This window comes from Cavia porcellus, unplaced genomic scaffold (genome assembly GCF_034190915.1).
Source record: "Cavia porcellus strain 051 isolate PalLab524CR breed Dunkin Hartley unplaced genomic scaffold, mCavPor4.1 scaffold_7, whole genome shotgun sequence".
Classification (NCBI taxonomy): domain Eukaryota; kingdom Metazoa; phylum Chordata; class Mammalia; order Rodentia; family Caviidae; genus Cavia; species Cavia porcellus.
Window position 1 is genome coordinate 71,583,688 of NW_026947490.1, and position 19,116 is coordinate 71,602,803.

The window sequence follows — 19,116 nt, forward strand, 5'->3', positions numbered from 1 at the left end:
CACCCTCTTAAGTGAAATAAATCAAACGTACCTGTGTAAATATTGCACTGTCCCTTTAGAGTAAGAAATCAGAAGCATAAATAGAGACTAGAATAATTAATAGATATTATGAAATAGGAAGAAAATGCTCAGCTGCAAAGGGAAAGAAAAGGGGAAAAAGAAAAGGGAATAGAAAAAAAAGGAAAAGAAGCAAAACTTGGAAATAAACTTTTCTAAATAAGGAGAGAAAGAAGCATTGAAGGGAGGGTAAGAGAATGAGAAATGGAGGTGTCATGTAGAGGCACAAATTCCTCTGATGAAAGTGGTATTTGGGTATATTCACAATGAACTCATAAACTTAATTTTAAAAAAACGTTTTTGGCCAGGACTCCAAAGACATTCATGAGACAGGAGTTACAGAACTGCTTCAGAAGGTGCCAAGAATGATGGTGTAATTGTTTTTGAAATTGGAGAAATAGTGTGAGTGAGGTTAATGTTAATGCATCGTCCAGAATAATAAAAATTTAAAAATAAAGTTTTTTTTTATTTAGTTTGAATGCCCCTTATACATATATCCTTTAAAAAATTTATATTTTAAAGTCATATGCATATAATTATTTTTGCATGTTTCATAGTAAAAATGAATAAGCACAAAATAAAAAAAAAACACCTCATGTATTCCCTTCCTCAGACTTCCTTTTCAGTTTTTTTTTTCTGACCTAGTTCCCGAGTCAGAAAAGTGGATGTAAAGTACATAGCTTTGTCAGAAATGAGAAACAGAAGCATTCTTCTAAAACAATATATTCTGGTTCTCTTAAATAAAGTCAGCTCTCCTTTTTCTCATTTTGTATGTCTTGCACCATTCCTACTGAAAGTAAATTTCACAGGAAAAAAGTAGTATAGAAATATCTAAGCCTTATCTTTAGCAATTCATCAGAAAACATTCCCTTAACAAATTCCTAATGCTGTAGCCAAATTATCAACCTAACCTATTCATTCCTTGATAAACTCCCTGAAAATGAGACCCATCCTGAAGATTGCCCCATATTTTCCTTTTTATCCAGCTATCCCAATAAACCATATGCTCTGAATTCTAGTCTCCTGATTTCCTTAGAGACTACTGCCTCTCAGATAAAAATAAGTGAGATTTACTTATCAAAATGTCAGAGACTATGGAGTTGTTCACCTACAAAGTCTTTCATAGGTTACCTCAGCGAATAAGAGACCAGGTCTAAACCTTTAGTCTAAGGATGTTGTGTGTTTGCTTCATGACTGATACTGAAAGAGAAGGAAAATCCACAATTTGCTTCACAACCTCTCTATAAAAGTATTTCCAGTTTATCCCTCACTATGCCTGTCTGGGAATCATTAAGAGTTTGCATTGTCAAAGATTTTATTCCTTGCTCCAAGAAGCTTAAATAGGAGGTGCAGTTCAGAAATTTCAAGTTAACAGACATTTTTTTGTAACTGTATCATTATAGGTTGAAATAGCAAAGAAATGACCTTCCAAAATTCTGTTGCACCTTATCAGTAGACGTAGTTTTCACAACAATGATGCATATTCCTACAGAGTCTGCCACTGTTGGGAGGATAAAAGAAATATCTTTTACATTATTTATCAAGAAGAAAAATATTTATGAGGAAATGTTGCTTTTTTAACAATTATGGTCTTTTAGCAAAAGGGAACAGAGTCCTCTCCCATGCTAGGTGTTTTCCAAATCACTGGGATGTATATGTTTCTTAATAAAAAAATGTACATGGTGCTATTCAATAGATGATGTTACACCTGAGAGCAGCCTCTCAGCTTGCCATGCCTAGAGAGCAAAACAACCTAGCTGTGCATTCTCTGGTGACCCTAGGCACACACATTCTTCTTGTATCTGAGCTTCTTCTAAAATGTAAGTCAGTATAGAGGAAAAATAAGTGTTATTGGCTTAAGGGTTTCCTCTGTCGTTTAAATATCTTTCTGAAAATTATATATTACAAATACATTTGGCTTGTGCATCTAACCAAGAAAGATGATTCAGTTTGCCAAGTACTATGCTGGGCACCAAGTGAACATCAGAAAATCAGCAGTGTGGAGATCCTAGAAAGATGGCAGACTGATAGGTAGCATAGTAGAGAGCCTCTGTGAGAAAACCAACTCAGATGCTAGAATTTATCACCATGGAGAAGACCAGATGAAAGGAGAGGGATTCTCACAACCAAGGAAGAGACTGAGGGAAAAGGTCCTGAGACCTCTACCATACACCTGTCTAAAAGAAACCAGAAACATGACAAGAGAAAGAAACAAGAAAAAGCCTCCAGCCACTGACCCAGGGAAAATAAGTTCAGGAGAGGTAAATACAGAAGAGATCTAGGGCAGCAGACATGCAATATTGGACACGGCATCAGCAGACATATAGAAATACCTTCATGACCTCACAGATGAAATTAAAACTGAAATTCTAATTCAAGTGAAGAAAAATATAAGAATATTAATAAAAGAAATGCTAAGCACCTCTCAAGAAGCCACAGATGGAAGGATGGAGGAACCCAGAAAAAGGAGAGAAACTTTTGATGAAGAATATAAACAAAATCTAGACTACATGAAACATCCAAAGGGATTACCAGGAAATTAAAAACTCCATTGAAAGCTGGCAAAAGTGCTTGACAGAAACTAGTAAGACTTTCAAAACTTGAAGATAGATTTGCAATGTGTGATCACAAAAGGAAAGATTTCTTAAAAATAACAAGGAACCAGGAAGTAAGAATACAAAGGCTAGAAGATGACAAGAGGATCTATAACTTAAGAATAAAGCATGTGAGCAAAGAAGCAGGGGTAAACACAAATGAAATACAAAGACTATTCACAGAAATAATTAAGGAAAACTTCCCAAGCACTGGAAATGGAGATGATATTCAGATATATGAGGCATACAAAACTCCAGCTAGCTACAACCAAAACGTATCTACACCCAGACATATAATAATCAAAATCCAGAAATTCATCATGAGAACAGAATATTAAAAGTGGTCATGGAAAAGACACAGATCACCTATAAAAGAAAACTCATCAAAATCACAATAGACTTCTCAATACAAACTATCAAATCAAGAGGAGCTTGGAGTGAAGTATTACAAGCCCTAAAAGAAAATAACCTCCAACCCTAATTGATGTACCCTGAAAAACTGTCTCTCAGAATTAATGGAGAAACAAGATGTTTCCATGACAAAGAGGAACTGTAGGAGTTTGTGACCACCAATCCAACCCTACAAAAAAATACTAAAGGACATTCTAGAGAGAGAGAGAGAAAAAAAAAAAATACCAGCATTCCAGCAACAGTGGCAGAGAGGCCATAATGAATCAGGAAGACAGTGGAATGAAGGAGAAAAGTAGACAACTAACAGCAGAAAAATACCATAGCAGAGATGAGCCAGAGAATACTAGCTATAATCTCTAACATAGATGGACTTGATACACTAACAAAAAGAAACACAAGCAGAGTAGATCAGGAGATAGGGTCCATCGAGATGCTCTGAATAGGAAATATAATCAACCTGAAAGAGGGTTAATGAACCAAAAGTCAAAGATGAGAAAACAATGCTTCATGTGACAGGGAACAAGAGATAAACAGGGATATCTCGTCCAGCAGCTCTAGATAGGTTAGAAAGGTATGACACTTTTGTGCAGTGGAGAACTACTCAGCTCTAAGGAAGGAAAACCTTGAGGTTTTAGTAGGTAAAGGAATATAGGCAACTACTCTGAAGATGACAAGATTTGATAGGGTACTCATTCTGGTTTGATTATTAACTGCTTTTGAAGTCCTATAATTTCTCCAGTGTTTTTTTATTAATATTGCAATGTACTGCTGTGTTCAATTGTACTTGATGATATACACAATTCTATTGAAAATAACAAGAGACATTATAGTAACTACTGCAAATGCCCTAGTATTGTGGTTTTATATGTCTTTTTTGTTTCATGTTTTTCTAGGCATTTGTTTTATTTCCTTGTTTGATTTGTCTTTCCCTCTAATACAGAAAAGATAGGTATACAGGCAGAGATTCACGCATGTGTTGAAATTCTAAACAGTTTATGAGAATTGATTATGTAATGCATGATGTATTGAACAGATACTCTGAATAAAGAGAAACATTAACATACCCAGTGTTAATTCTGTAGCATCATGATATAAAATCTAGCAATACTATTATTCTCTGTTCAGAGTGATAGTAGTCTTTTTTATTTGTTTGTTTAATTTCAACATACGTAAAGATACGAACTGCTATTTTGCCAAGAACAAGAAACATTATGACAGCCATTGTTGACTTCCCTAATTGTCTGGTCTTGAAGACCTAAAATGCCTTCATCATCCTGTTCTGATCAGTTTAATACTATTTTGTTTGGTGAATTCACTGTATGTGAAGATATGGACAAATATTTGGAAGAAAACAAGAGACAGTATGATAGACAGTGAAGAACTCTGGTAGTCTTGCTTTGAAATCTGTGTTTCTTACATTGCTTTATTATGATCTGTTTGTTCTGTTTCGTTATGTTTAACTTTACCCTCTTTAAAATGAAATAAAATAAAAAGCAGAATGCCAGAACAGAGAAAGAAAGAAAGAAAGAAAGAAAGAAAGAAAGAAAGAAAGAAAGAAAGAAAGAAAGAAAAGAAGGAAGGAAGGAAGGAAGGAAGAAAAAAGGAAGGAAGAAAGAAAAAAAAAAAGAAAATCAGCAGTGTTGTAACGTAGTTATGGGAATTTACTTTGGAGTTCTACTACATGTAAGTCATGACTTATCACTTCCTTATTACTTGCATTGGTGTATTCTCAAGCCAACTTTAAAAAGGACAAATTTATTGGAAATTCCACATTTCTAAAACTCTGCTTCTGTTCACCTATGTGTGTGTTCATTGGAACCGTTTGTGCTGTGTCAGGGAAAGCTTTGATACTAGATGTGAATTTGCCTCATTGTCTCTCATCTCTAATTTTATGTCCTCAGACAGGGCTTATGATTGCTGATTTTAAATCAAGTTCTGATCTTGGATATAGAAATGACTAGGATAAATGATCAGATGTTAGAGTAGGGTATTTAGTGAACATAGCCCTTTCAATTTGCACCACATTGATGCAGTAATTTCAGTACTGGAGAATGCCAGGGAGAATTCATGACTAAATTAATATCAGTTATATGTCTTTGCTGCAAGTGAAAGAAATCCAAAAGCAATAGCTTAGATGAAAAGACACTGAACCAACCTCAGTGACAACAAGCCCATAATCACAGCTGCTTGACAGGCAGGATAGGAAGATCATGCATTCAAGGCCATCTGGGCAACTTAGTAAGACTTTGCCTCCTTAGAATAAAGAAGGGGACCTTTGTCACTCAATGTAACAGAAAAGTCCAGCAATTTTCAGGCTGTGGGTCGAACGACACAAAGGTGTGACATGCTGTCACTGATTCCCAGTTTATCTCCTCATTCTCTTCATTTTGCATGTTTTGGGCTTGGTTATTCTTCAGTAAAAATCTCCATTCTCAGGCCAAAATGGCTGCAAAGGTTTCCTTGTTTTAGGTTTATGTCTGGGGAATGACAAGCCTGTTTGCTTACAGCCCCTGTGGAGGCCTCCTTGCTATTCAGATGAGACTGGACTAGGTCACATCCCTAGGAGTGAAGTAGACAGTGTGGCTGTGATGATATGATGGTCCAGGTGGCATCAGTTTCAGTCAGCTGCTCAACCCCAGTGCCCAGGTGTGGAGCCCATGCAGAAATCATTGAAGAGTTTTGTAGAGGTGATCATCATTGGGAAGGTAAGGTTATTGCCAGGAAGTAAAGAGTGAGAAACAAGCATCTGTGAATATTACCTTATGAAAAGGAAGGAATAAGCAAAATGCAAAGTAGCGGCCCAGGGGGACATTCTTTTCCGAGATGAAAGTGATGCTGCTTGGGAAGCAGAAGTAACAAGAGCCTCTGCTAGGTGGGCTAATTGCCCACACGCATCTTCAGATACCATTCGGGCGTCAAGACATGGAGGCACCCAGGAGCGACAGCCTGCTCTGGCAAAACAGAGGCATGTGGTGTGAGCAGTATCAGGGACTGAGCTATTCCAGAAGTACTAATACTGGGAAGATGACCCCTAAAAATCATCAGAAATCAAAAAATTAGAACATAAAGTACTATTCAAAAGCTCAATTCACCTTCAGCACTCCTGAAAAATCAATGACTTCAGTTGGATGATGATAGGAGCAAGAAAAAGATGATTATTAACTTGCCTCCAAAGCTGCATTCTGAGGCTAATGATGCTCCAGAAAAGTTTAGCTAAGATTACCCCAAATCGTCAAACAATAATGTGCTAAGGATAAATGTAAAAAGAACAGGGATATAGAGAACCCAGGAAAAAAGAAAGTTAAGTTATACTCAGTTCACAATTTGTATAAGGATTCTTTGATAATGACTGCAGGAAATGAGTTGATCCAAATCCCACTCTTGAAGAATCTATACTTTCAAAGTATGTATGGGAAATTTACTTATGTAATTAAAGTGTAATGTAAAAAGTGTGAGTACTTGTATTCTTTTGAAAACTTAATGGAAATATAAAGGTATGTAATACATTTGGCATATTGCCTGGCATACACTGAAATGAAGCTCAGTAAATGTGTTAATAATTTTAAAAAGAAAATTAGAAAAACTACAAGCACTGTCGGTGTCGATCCCGGCCGGCAGGAAAAAACACACGACACGAGTAGTCGGCGGATAGCCTCTGGTTTATTTTCTCTCTCTGTACGCCCTGTTCCGGGATCTCGGATCCCGCCTGAGGGAAGCCTCCTCTGGTCCGTTCCCTACGGCTCCTTGTGTGCTTCTCTCAGCAGTCCCTCTTCTTGGTGTGTGTCCTCGCCCCAGGGGTGGTGTCAGCATATATATGGACACATCGACCAATCACATCAAAGTAGGCAAGACGAGCTGATTGGCCAGCGTCAGCTGTTGCTGGGCAGACTAGCTTACAGGGCGTGTTGTTTACTAGCTAGGGAGCAGGAAATGGGCGCCATCTTGGCATACTCGATGGGAGGGGTAATCTATCTCAGGCTTCACTCCTCACCACAGGCCTCATATCACTCGGTCGACGGGAGGGGCAATCTAGCTCAGGCTTCACTCCTCACCACAGGCCTCATATCACTCGGCCATGCTCCCAACATCTCCCCCTTCTTTATTTATTAAGATAGTGTGGTCTGTGGGTCCATGTGAGGTGTCTGGGAGTGGGCCTATTTTGCAGGCCGAGGCATGAGAGAATGTAGAGGTCTATACCCTGCTGTGCATCACCTTGTCTCGTACATATCCTTGTGCCAGGACCATGCTCAAGGTGAGTGGTTTATTTTTTTGCAGGGCCAGGCTTTTGTGAACCGAACCTGGATGCATATAGACATTCATTCCTGTCTTCCCCTCAACCCTTGAGGCGGATGGCACTGCAGTACCCTTGGTCTCGCATCTCAATGCCATAACTCTTATTCCCTAGAGGACCCTCGGAGTAGAGCCTGTCTTAGGTTGATCAGGAGAACTTCTCCCGTCTTACCCGTCGTTGGCTTGCCCACTCAACTCTTAAAGCTTATATCTTGGGGGAGACACGGAGGGGTCTGCCGAGTGACATTTGAGGAACCGCGTAATCACTAATTACCAACCATAATCCCCGTTCACTACAATCACTAGTTACTATTTTCTAATTATCAATGGGAACACGCCTTAAGCGTGGGGTCCTTCTAGTCTAAGTTCGCAGCCGCGACGGGGAAGGAGACGTACGTAATAATACTAGAACATCTGTAAGAATAATGGCGAGGGCAGCCACGTACTGGTTAAAGGAGCCGTGCCTTTCTAGCCTGAGCCCAGAAAACGCTAGGTGTGGAATCCCCTTGACTCTGGGCCAGCAACATCATCAATGTCATATGTGTCTTTTGGGTCGCCCTTATCGACCGCAGGCACCTAAGAGTCACGAGAGTGACAACCACAAGAGCAAGAATGATCCCATACGCAAGAAGTGACGAAGGTTTGAAGAAAGAGCCTATCTGGCTTAGGACATCATCAAAAAAGGAGGCTGTAAGTATAGGCACCTCTATCTGATCTAGCTGCCGGATAGTCATATCCAGGCGCACGCTAGCGTTCTAAAAGGAAGAATTATAGGTGGTGAGAACATAATCTTGAAATTGCCTGTAAGCCGAACGGTTGACCTGGATGGGGGTAACGCACAACTGGGTGAATGCCCATCTGGCGTCACATAAATTGTTAGCCACCTCCCAGAGTCCCTGGACTTCCTGAGCGATTAGGTCGATCTGCTGCTGTAACGCCATTATGGCGTTGTGCTGGAGGAGGTTGACTTTTTGTTGCTCCCTCAGCGCCAGGGAGGTGGTGTCCGTAAGATTGGTAAAGGCCTGAGCCGTCAGCGTAGACTGGGTCAGAGCAACTGCAGCCGTCACAGCCGTCGCAGTCAGAGTCACGAACAGTGCTGTCAGGGCCGCTGTGATCCCAAAATCTCTCTTACGTCTGAGCATGGGTAGTTGGTCCTGCTGATAGACGGGATGAACCCAAACAGATTCGTTAAAGGGAACCCACATCAGTGGGGGTCGAAGAGCCAACATAGCATACGGGAAAGACCCATTCCAGCAGTTCCCTGTAAAGCATGGTTGGTTACTGCACTTAAAGGAGATGTCAGCAGAGAATACCCATAAGTAGGGCGGTTTTACGCATGCAGCCTCAGAATTAAGGGTGACATTGGTGGTTCCATTAGAGGCAGAAGCGTTAATAGCGAGCATGGGTCTTAAGTCCATGCAGGCTCCGGTGGAGAGGCACAACCAATTTTCATTAAGGGGGAAGGGGAAGCTTATTGCCCACTTGTTGTTCACTCTCAGGTAGGACTCCCACCAGGTCAACGCGAATATGTTGTTACTACCGGATGGAGGAGAGAACCGGGACCACCAAGACATGTTTAGATGAGTCACTCCCACGCCGTCGACAGTACAGGGCTGCCATGAAAGTTGTGACAGGTCCACCATCTGTCTTTTTCGGCTTGGGGACACACGGTATGGGCATGTGGGGAAATCGGGACGGGTGTGCATGGCTGCTCGGGGTTTGCAGGTTGAGTTAAAAGTGATGACTCCGCCGCTAAGTGTGCCAGCTTTAAAACATCCAGGCGAATGCAGGGATGGGACAGACAACCTCACCGTCAGGGAGGTATTGTACCATTTTACAAGGAGGGGCAGGAAGCTAACGCAGGATCCCCGGTGACACGAGGGGTTACTATTAGTGGAAAAAATGACCACATCATTGGTGATGGGAAGGTCAAAACGTATGGGTCTGATGGTTAACGGTATATCTGGTATGCAAGGCAATCTGGCGGAGCAGTTTTTTGCATACAACTTTGGGAGAGAGGGGGCTGTGGTGGAGATAGCGGCTAGCGCTGGCGGATGATGTATTGCTGCCCACACCAAGTCTGCTCCTATTTCAGTAGTGGTGGTGAGCATCAAAGCCAGAAGGAAGGGGGCTGCCGGAAGGCGGCGTGGCCTAGCCACTCTGGCTGCACCGTACCCTAAAAGAGAGCCAATTACTATCGAGAGCATAATCATTACTGTGTCCCATAAGTCATACGGTATTCCTCGGTCGAGCAGCAATATCCTGGTCGGACCGATCTTGATTAGGCTGTCCGCTGCCGTTGAGTTTTGGAGTGTCTCCTGCATTATGTTTCGTTGGATTCGCCACGCGCGTCAGCCGTTCTGGGACCCACAATGGTTCTCGTCCTGGTTCCTGTGGGAAAACACAAACCGCACCTCGGTTCCAGCTAACTACTGGATCCGGGCCCATCCATTGTCCCGTCAGGACATCTTTCCATTTCACCCATCCCCTATTGCCAGGAGATGGATTACAATGTTCCATGGCCGGGGAGTGATTGTTGTTATTTAGGTTCAGAAAATTGTATGTGAACAGTGCCATGGAGAGCCGTGCCTTTGGGGGCAGGCCCTGACTTATTCCCCCTTTTTGTTTTTGTAGAATATCTTTAAGGCTCCTATGAGCCCTTTTAATAATTTCTTGACCTTGGGGATTGTATGGGATGCCATGTTTTAACTGTACCCCCATTTTTTTACAGAACTCATTAAAGGCTCTGCTTGTATAAGCTGGTCCATTATCAGTTTTTAATATTTTTGGTTTGTCTCATGCGGCCCAAGCTGTCAGGCAATGATTGATTACATGAGACACCTTTTCGCCAGTTTCAGCAGTCGCAAATATAATATGAGAGCAGGTGTCCGTAGAGACATGAACATATTTAAGAGATCCGAATTCTATCATATGTGTGACATCCATTTGCCAAGTGTCGCCAGGAATCAATCCCCTGGGGTTAACTCCCGTTGATACGACGGGTGTGTATGTGGCGCAAGAGCCGCATAACCGTACGATGTCCCGCGCGTCAGCCCTGGAAATGTGGTACTGGTTGGCTAACGTCCTGGCGTTGACATGAAATCTGTCATGAAACAGACGGGCTTGTTCTATTGAAGATAACATATTGAGTATCTACAACGGGCGAGTGGCCACGTCAGCTGCCGCATTGCCCTGTACCATGGGCCCTGGCAGGCGCGTATGTGCTCTTATGTGAGTGATGTATATTTTGTTGTGTCTATTTATTAGCAGAGTCTGGATAGACAAAAACAAATTAGTCACTTTGGAGGTTGGCTTAATCGGGCCCGCAGTCTCAAGGACCTGCATGGCATTAACAACGTATTTTGAATCAGAAACAATATTAAGGGCCCCTGGGAACTTCTCGAGGACGGTTTGTACAATTTGTAACTCTACCACCTGTGGTTGATCTGGTTTAAATTGTATGCTGATCGGAGGCATACCTGAGACCACATAGGCCCCTATCCCGGTTTTTGACCCGTCCGTATAGATCGTTGTTGTAGGAGTAAGTGGTGTGGACGCGGTGATTTTTGGAAATATCACCGGATGTTGAGTAACAAACTGTAGTATGGGGTCCCTGGGGAACTGGTTGTCTATCTCCCCAAGAAAAACACATCTCAGGATGGCCCACGTATCTATACAAGCAGTCAGGATTTTTATTTGAGAAGCGGTATAAGGTACCCGAATAGCATGGGGTGCAGAGCCAAAATGTTGGATAGCCCTGCCATGTGCCTCCAAGGCCAGGGAAGCGACCGTTTCCGGATAATGTTTGATAATCTTGGCAGGTGAGACCTTAGGGTGCACCCACAAAAGTGGTCCCTTTTGCCAAATCACTGCCGTAGGTTGAGAAACGGTCTGCAACAAGCAGACCTCAAAAGGCTGTTCTGAGTCAATTCTCCGCAATGCAGCTGTACTTAGGGCTTCCTCTATCTTTCTCAGAGCAACTCTGGCTTCCGGGGTAAACTCCCTGGGGGAGGCAATATCCGGGTCTCCTTTCAGGAGGTCGAACAGGGGCTTTAAGTCCGAGTTAGGGATGTGTAAATAAGGTCTGATCCAGTTTATATCTCCCAGTAGCTTTTGCATGTCATTTAAGGTCCTTAGGCTATCTGTTCTGATGGTTACCTTTTGTGGAGAAATCGATGTGGGGGAGACTTTGGTGCCCAGGTAGGTCACTATGTCTCCTCCCTGAATCTTGTCAGGGGCAATATGTAAATTTGCCTTTCTCAGGGCCCTGACCAATTGGCCAAGCATATCCTCTAACTTAGTCACATCTTTTGCACTGATTAGCAAATCATCCATGTAATGAATACATCTAATTCTGGGGAAGGCTTCACGCAAGGGGGCCAGTAGAAAATCAAGATACATCTGACACATGGTGGGACTGTTGGCCATACCCTGGGGTAATGTAACCCACTCGTACCTCTGATCAGGACTCTCTTGGTTAATGGTGGGTAGGGTAAAGGCGAATCTGTGGGTGTCCTCTGGATGCAGGGGGATTGAGAAAAAACAGTCTCTAAGATCTATGGCATAGACTGACCAGGACCGAGGGATGGCTGAGAGGGCTGGTAGTCCCCTCTGGATCGCCCCCAGGGGCTGCATCTGTGAGTTGACAGCCCTCAGATCATGGAGCAGCCTCCACTTGCCTGATTTCTTCCTGATAACAAAGACAGGGGTATTTCAAGGGGAGGTTGACGGCTTTACGTGTCCCGCCTGAAACTGGGTTTTGACTATCTCAGTTAATGCTAAAAGCTTCTCCTTGGGTAAGGGCCACTGAGGCACCCAAACTGGATTTTGAGATTTTCAGGTAATCTTAATTGGAGCGGGCAGGAGAAGTTTCTCAGTGACCCCTAGGAAAAACCCAACCCGTGTCTACCTTCCCTTTTTTCTACAGGTACGGGGGATGTCCGGCCCTGCAGGGCTGCGCCCAGGCCCTTGCCGGGGACATATCCCTGATTTTTGAGTATCCCTTTGGCTTGGGGAGAGCAGGTGGATGTAAGAGTGACATCCATCTGGGTGAGAACGTCTCTTCCCCACAAGGATACTGGCAGCTGCAAAACAAAAGGTTGAAAATGTCCTCGGTGACCTTCCTCATCACCCCAAGGCAGGGTCACGGCACTAACCTGGGGGGCAGCCACTATCCCCAATCCTTGGAGTGTGTTGTCAGCTGTGTTGGTAGGCCAACTAGGAGGCCAGTCTTTCTTGGAGACGATGGAACGGTCTGCCCCTGTATCTAGGAGTCCTGTTATCTTTTTTCCGTTAATCCTGAGCGATAGCATGGGCCTTTTATCAAGAGTCATATGAAGTCCTTTAAAAATCTCCTTAGAGGAGCCAAGTCCCTGACCCCCTCTAACCCGTTGACCGGACCGGGGTCTCTCATGGAGACTGGGGAACAGTAAAAGTTGTGCTATCTTATCTCCTTTATTAATTACTATGGTCCCTATATGAGATTGTACCATGATTTTGATGTTTCCTAAATAATCTGGGTCTACAACTCCAGGGATCACGGTAAGGCCCCGGAGGGCTGTGGAGGACTGTCCAATCACTAAACCAACTAGCTTGTCGGGTAGTGGTCCTTTGGAGGTGGTTTCAACCACCTGAACGCCCATATCGGGTGTTAATAGGAGTCTGGAGGCGACACAGAGGTCTACGCCTGCTGGCCCGGGGGTGGCCCCTGTGGGGGGGTGCCATCTTGTGTTGTCCTGTCTAGGGAGTGGGGGCCCGTCCGTAAGGAGGGCCCCCTCTGGCCGTTTTTTGGCTCTGTAGTCTCCCTGCCACTAATACGGTTCCCCTGGGCATCAAAAATAGATCTGCAATCTTTTGCTTTGTGAGAACCTTTACCGCACCTTTCGCAGGTTCCCGTTCGTCTGTCTGATTCCTGTCTCTTGGATATAAACTCCCCCTGTCCGGTCTTGGGGCAGTTTTTCCTTATATGGCTGGGATCCCCACACTGGAAACATCCCCTGGGCTTACCAGGGTGATTGGTCTTCTGAGGCCCTGTCTGTTGTAAGGCGGCGGCTAAAAGGGCAGCCACGCCTGAGTTGGATAATGGCCCCCCTATTTCTCTACAAATTTTAATCCAAGCCTCTATGTTTTTACCTTTATGGGGTGCTATGGCTGCCCTGCAGTCCTTGGTGCACTGTTCGAAGATTAACTGTTTAATAAGAGGAGCAGCAGCACTCGGATCTGAAAAGAGTCTGTCAGCTGCCTCCTGCATTCTGGCCACAAAATCCACAAAAGGTTCTGTGTTGCCCTGAACAATTTTAGAGAGGCATTGTGAGGCCACCCCTGTGTTGTTTACCTGCTTCCAGGCGCGGATGCCTATGTTATGTATCTGTTCATACACATTTGGAGGGAATCTAGTTTGATCTTGAGCGTACTGACCCTTACCCATAAGCATATCCTCATTTTGCCCCCTATGGCCCCTAGCCGCATTTTTTTTAGCCTGTTCGGCGGCAAACTCAGTATACCAGGCGCGCCAATCCAGAAAAGCCCCGGGGGCCAGGCAGGCTTTAGCCAGTTGGGTCCAATCACTGGGCGTCAGAAAGCCACCGGCAGACAAATTCTCCAACATAGTTATAGTGTAAGGAGCAGTAGGGCCAAATGTGGCAACCGCATTTTTAAGCTCCTTAATTTGCTTGATCTCCAGTGGTTCCCAGTAATTGGGTCCTTGGCCTTGCGCCAGGAGCACCGGATAAAGCCCACATTGTTCATACTCATTCGCCCCTTGAGGAATCTGTTCCATTCTAAATGTCCATCTACGAAAATACCTTCCCTGGGACCTTGGCATTTTTTCACAGGGTGGTGCCTCCCCATGAGATGTCTGTCCCTCCCTATCACAAAATTGTATCTCTTTGTAACATGGCCGACCAGTCTTTGGGGCACAAGATGGCGGGTCGCCAGGCAGACAAGATGGTGGCCCTACATGTGACAACGGTCCAGGCCACTCCCTCCATGGGGGGGGTGACGGAGGAAGGCCCCAGGCCGCCATCTCACCACAGGAACCGGTGTTTGGGACCTCCCAGGGTGGCGCGGAAGGCTCTACGGCTTTCCGTTGGGGAGTGCTCAGGAGTTTCCTTCCCTTCTCTAGGTCTGTCTGCATCTTGACTAGGTCTCTACGTAAAGCTGCAAAGGGATTAGGGGGGTCACTTGCCTCATTGTCCTCGCCTTCCGAGGTATCTGAGCCCGAGGAATCCGAGGCAGGGGGTACCTCTCTCTTGCCTCGCTCTCGCGAGCGCCTCCGCACGCTCCCTGCGACGGACCCCTCTCGGGAGGACTCCGAACGGGCCCCTTCAAAAGCTCGGCGGGCCTGAGAGAGCCCATCTGCGCTATCCTTAGCCCCATTCCTCTCCCCTTTGAGGCATGAATGAATCATCTCCCAGAGCGGCCGAACCGAAAGTGGGAGTCGGCGCTCCTCTTCTGCTCTTTCTAAATCCTTACCTAATTTCTCCCAGCAAGGTAGGGACAAGTGCCCCGTCGGCAGGAACCAGGGTGCCGCCTCATCTACTTGTTGGAGAAACTCCGTAAGTGTCTTGGAGCTCATTGATATACCTGAAATCTTGAGCAGGTCTTTCACCGCTCTTACCAGTGACTTGGAACTCTTAGTGGGTAAGTTGCCCATGCCTGTCACTGAGGAGTCCGTTCTCACCGTGTGAGGCTAACCTGCCACATACACGTGAGCTTGAGGGGAGTCTAAAAAGCCCTGTAGGTGCGCGCCACCCAGAGCCCAGGTTTATCCCCTACTCACCTGTCCTGCAGAGCAATACTGGAGCGTCGTCCGCCTCGTCTCGGGGGTGATCAGTTCCCCGTACGGGCCACCAAATGTCGGTGTCGATCCCGGCCGGCAGGAAAAAACACACGACACGAGTAGTCGGCGGATAGCCTCTGGTTTATTTTCTCTCTCTGTACGCCCTGTTCCGGGATCTCGGATCCCGCCTGAGGGAAGCCTCCTCTGGTCCGTTCCCTACGGCTCCTTGTGTGCTTCTCTCAGCAGTCCCTCTTCTTGGTGTGTGTCCTCGCCCCAGGGGTGGTGTCAGCATATATATGGACACATCGACCAATCACATCAAAGTAGGCAAGACGAGCTGATTGGCCAGCGTCAGCTGTTGCTGGGCAGACTAGCTTACAGGGCGTGTTGTTTACTAGCTAGGGAGCAGGAAATGGGCGCCATCTTGGCATACTCGATGGGAGGGGTAATCTATCTCAGGCTTCACTCCTCACCACAGGCCTCATATCACTCGGTCGACGGGAGGGGCAATCTAGCTCAGGCTTCACTCCTCACCACAGGCCTCATATCACTCGGCCATGCTCCCAACAAAGCACATCACATTTTAAAATGCTGCAGTGTTTGAGATGAAGTGCACATGGAAGGAAAAACTTCTTGGTCTAAAAAATAGCAAAAGTACAATGGCAAAACCTTCAAAGAATTCATATCCTCAAGCTGACCGGCTTGCCAAAGCTGATGGAAGTGGAGGGTGTTTGGTTATGAGAATGAAAACAGCAAATCAACCCAGAGGAGACTTCCAGAATCCATGGTGCCCTGTGATGGGAAGCACATGATGAGGCTTGATGAGAGGGATCCAGAACACACCACGGTAACACAGGACAAACACAGGCACGGAAGAGGCATCCGAGAAAGCGGTCTCAGGGCAGTGACCTAAGGTCCAGAGCCGACACACCATGTTCAGACAGGTGATCCTTATCCATATAGAACAGCAAACTGGCAACGATTTTAGTGCAAGTTAGTGTATAAACCTACTTTAGAAATATATCTCTGGTGCCAGGTGGGAAATGAAAGTATAAAATTATTCAGGAAATGATTCCTAAGATTTTGCTGGGAGCCATGATGAGCCTTCCCATTAGACATAATCTATTATGTCAGTAGAAATAAAAAAAGAGAATGGACAAGAAAAATGATTCCAAATGCAAGAAATACATTGTAAAATGTAAGAAAAAAAGAAAATTCCAAATAGTAGGAAGTGAAGAGAAAATTTGGGGGTTGGATTTTTGAGATACTTCAGAACTTCCCATTAGAATTACTAGGAAGATACTTAGAAATTCTTTGATTCTAGAGAAAGAAGAGACTTACTAGTTAAATGCAAATTTTCAAATTATCAGTTATGCCAAGAAAACATCTTTCCTACAGTGTTATACCACACTCAACACAGACTTCACTGTCAAGATTTCTGTGACATCACCATGTGTAAAATGTCTCTAGGAATTGGTACTGCAGCAGACACAATGGTTAATCTGTGATCCAGCTTGGTTCTGATACCACCTGTACCATGCACTGTTTGGCAGATGTCCTGAGCTTTGGCCCCTTTTGAATGCAAGTGTAGACTTCAAACCACAAGTGTGGGAAATGTAGACTTCCATCTTTTCATGGAATTTGCACATTAGTGAAAAATCAGAGGAACTTGTAAATAAAACAGAATCAAAAACAATCCTTTAAATTATAGAGAAAAAATATAATACAGCTTAAGTAATTAATAATGAGAAGCTTTGTGAAGAAAATGGACTTTGAGCTTGAGGTGAGTTTTAATTATAAGTGCAGTTTTCAAGTGAAATAGAAAACATCTGAAAAGCAGTATGTAACTGAGTACTGACCCTCCCGGCACTGACCCTCCTGTGGTGCTCAGAGTGGACATGCAGAGGCTGGCAGCTTTCCTCCTCAGGAGTCTCCATTTGCTTCGAAAGCATCTATTTGCTTGAAATGTTTACAATTTTATTGACTTCTGTTTCCTACCCAGATGTAGAAACTGGTGAAGGATTAATCGCTCTGTGTCAAAAATCATAAAACTGGAAAACTGTATGGGGCAATTATTTTAAGAAATGAAAAATGAGTAAGGCAGGACTTTGAAAGAAAACAAAGAATCTGAAACCAGGAATTGTGGTGCCCATCTGAAATCCTAGCACTTTGATGTGCTGAATCAGGAGAAGCAAAAGTTCCTGTCCCATCTAGGCAACTTAGTGAGACTTTATCTCAAAAAAGTTTCCAATTAACTAACCAGCTAGCTAGCTAAATAAATAAATAAAGGTCTAATAAAGACGGGGATGTAAGTCAGTGCAAAGACCCTGGTTTTGATGTCCAGTGATGCAAAAGAAAAGAAAGAAGGAGGGTGAGTGGGAATGAAGGAAAAAGAGGAAAAAAGAAAGAAGTGAATGTAAGTGAAGTAAAGAGAAACAATTTAAGGTCTGCACTAAGCCAATTTTCCTACCTGGTGTATTTCCTAAAACCACACACTGGGAGGTAATAACCAAGCAGCAACTGGATCGTTCATCCTGAGAAGGTGCAGATCAGAGTTCAGGAGAGCTGCAAGATAAAGCAGTGGGGTACAGTCCTCAGGTGGACACCCAAGATGTCCACTTGGGGAGTCCTGTGGTCCTTGGAGGCCTCGCCTGCATACATTCAGGGGAAACTACAAAGTCTGTACTGGGGAGCCGGGGCTGACAGTGGAACACGATACAGACTTTCCAGCCTGGAGACATCAGAGTCCTGACTCAGGAAGAGGAGGAGGATACACTGAGCACCTGGGAGCCATATTGAAAAACCAAGAAGACATAGTAAGTAAAAGTTCACTCCCTAAAATAGGGCCAACACCTCCAAGTAAGAAGTAAAATGGATTTACCTAATGGCTCACACCACACTAGAGAGTAAAAGTCATTTTCTAGAAATTTAACTGCCTGTCAGAGCAAAATAAAATACTATTTAAAGAAAAACAATGTAACCCAAACTTCCTTCAATATATCAACCACAGTGTTTGGCCTGTAATAAACGATTTCCAGTCATGCAAGGAAACATGTCAGGAGTCGTCAACAGAGCTACTGAAATGACTTGGATACTAGAATGGGCAAATAGGTATTTTCAAAGTGTTTGAGTATGTTCCAGGACAAGAAAAAAGAATGTAATGAGTGAATAAATGAATTATACAGAGGAAGAAATTTTTTTAAAAGGCTAACCAAATGTTATGGTTGATACATTGTGTCAATCTGAGTTTAGGAGTTTAATTAAAAGACCCAGCAGGGAGCCAGTTTTAAAAAGGAAAAGTTGGAAGGTCCAAGTATTTTGTTTTCAAGGTTTACATTCAGCTTTAGTAATCAAGACAGTGTCAAGTCAGCAAAATAATAGGTTCATGGGTTTAAGGAGCAGAAAAGTGATGCTCAGTTGATTTTTAACACCATCACTCACCCATATTCAGAGAGGCAAAAATCTTCCACAAATGGTGCTGAAACAAGTGAAGTGGCCACTGGCCCTGCTGTGCATGATGCCTTCTAAAGTGCCCAGTGGGTGCCCAAAACCCTAGATGGTTAAAAAAAAAAAAAAAAAGTTTGCTGCATTTTTCACATACATACAGACTGATGCCTATGACAAAGTTTACGCTAGCAGCTAGGCACCATTAAGGAGGAGCACGTTAGCTGACTGTGCAATAAGACAAGGACAACAAGATGCTGTAAGAAAACTGGCAGCAGCTCTGCTTGTGTTCTGGGCCAGTGAAACTGAAAGTAGCTTGACCACAAGCACTAAGATGGCCTATAATGTGCCTAAGAAAAGTCATTAGGAAAGATAAGTCTCACAAGTTTTTACAGACAGCAACTTGGTCAAGCAGTGGCCATGACTCATCCAGAGAGCTGACACCGACAGAACAACTAAGATTCCAAGGTAAATCCTAAGAAGACCTTGATAAACTGCAAAAAAAATTGACTAATATAGGTCTCGGGGCTGGAGATTTAG

General features: G+C 44.0%; 1 protein-coding gene across 1 annotated transcript; it reads right to left on the reverse strand.

The window, feature by feature from the left end:
* Positions 1-7,441: 7,441 nt before the first annotated feature.
* Positions 7,442-15,691, reverse strand: LOC134477023 (uncharacterized). The gene is made up of 2 exons (XM_063253821.1): positions 15,133-15,691; positions 7,442-9,743 (listed from the first exon to the last, which is right to left on the reverse strand). Exon 2 carries the CDS (start codon positions 9,674-9,676, stop codon positions 8,108-8,110), a length of 1,569 nt encoding a protein of 522 aa, XP_063109891.1. The 5' UTR covers positions 9,677-9,743; positions 15,133-15,691; the 3' UTR covers positions 7,442-8,107.
* Positions 15,692-19,116: the final 3,425 nt, after the last annotated feature.

Bases quoted from the DNA above. Each gene is read 5' to 3' on its own strand.
- LOC134477023 (XM_063253821.1), bottom strand. From the start codon at position 9,676: ATGCAGGAGACACTCCAAAACTCAACGGCAGCGGACAGCCTAATCAAG.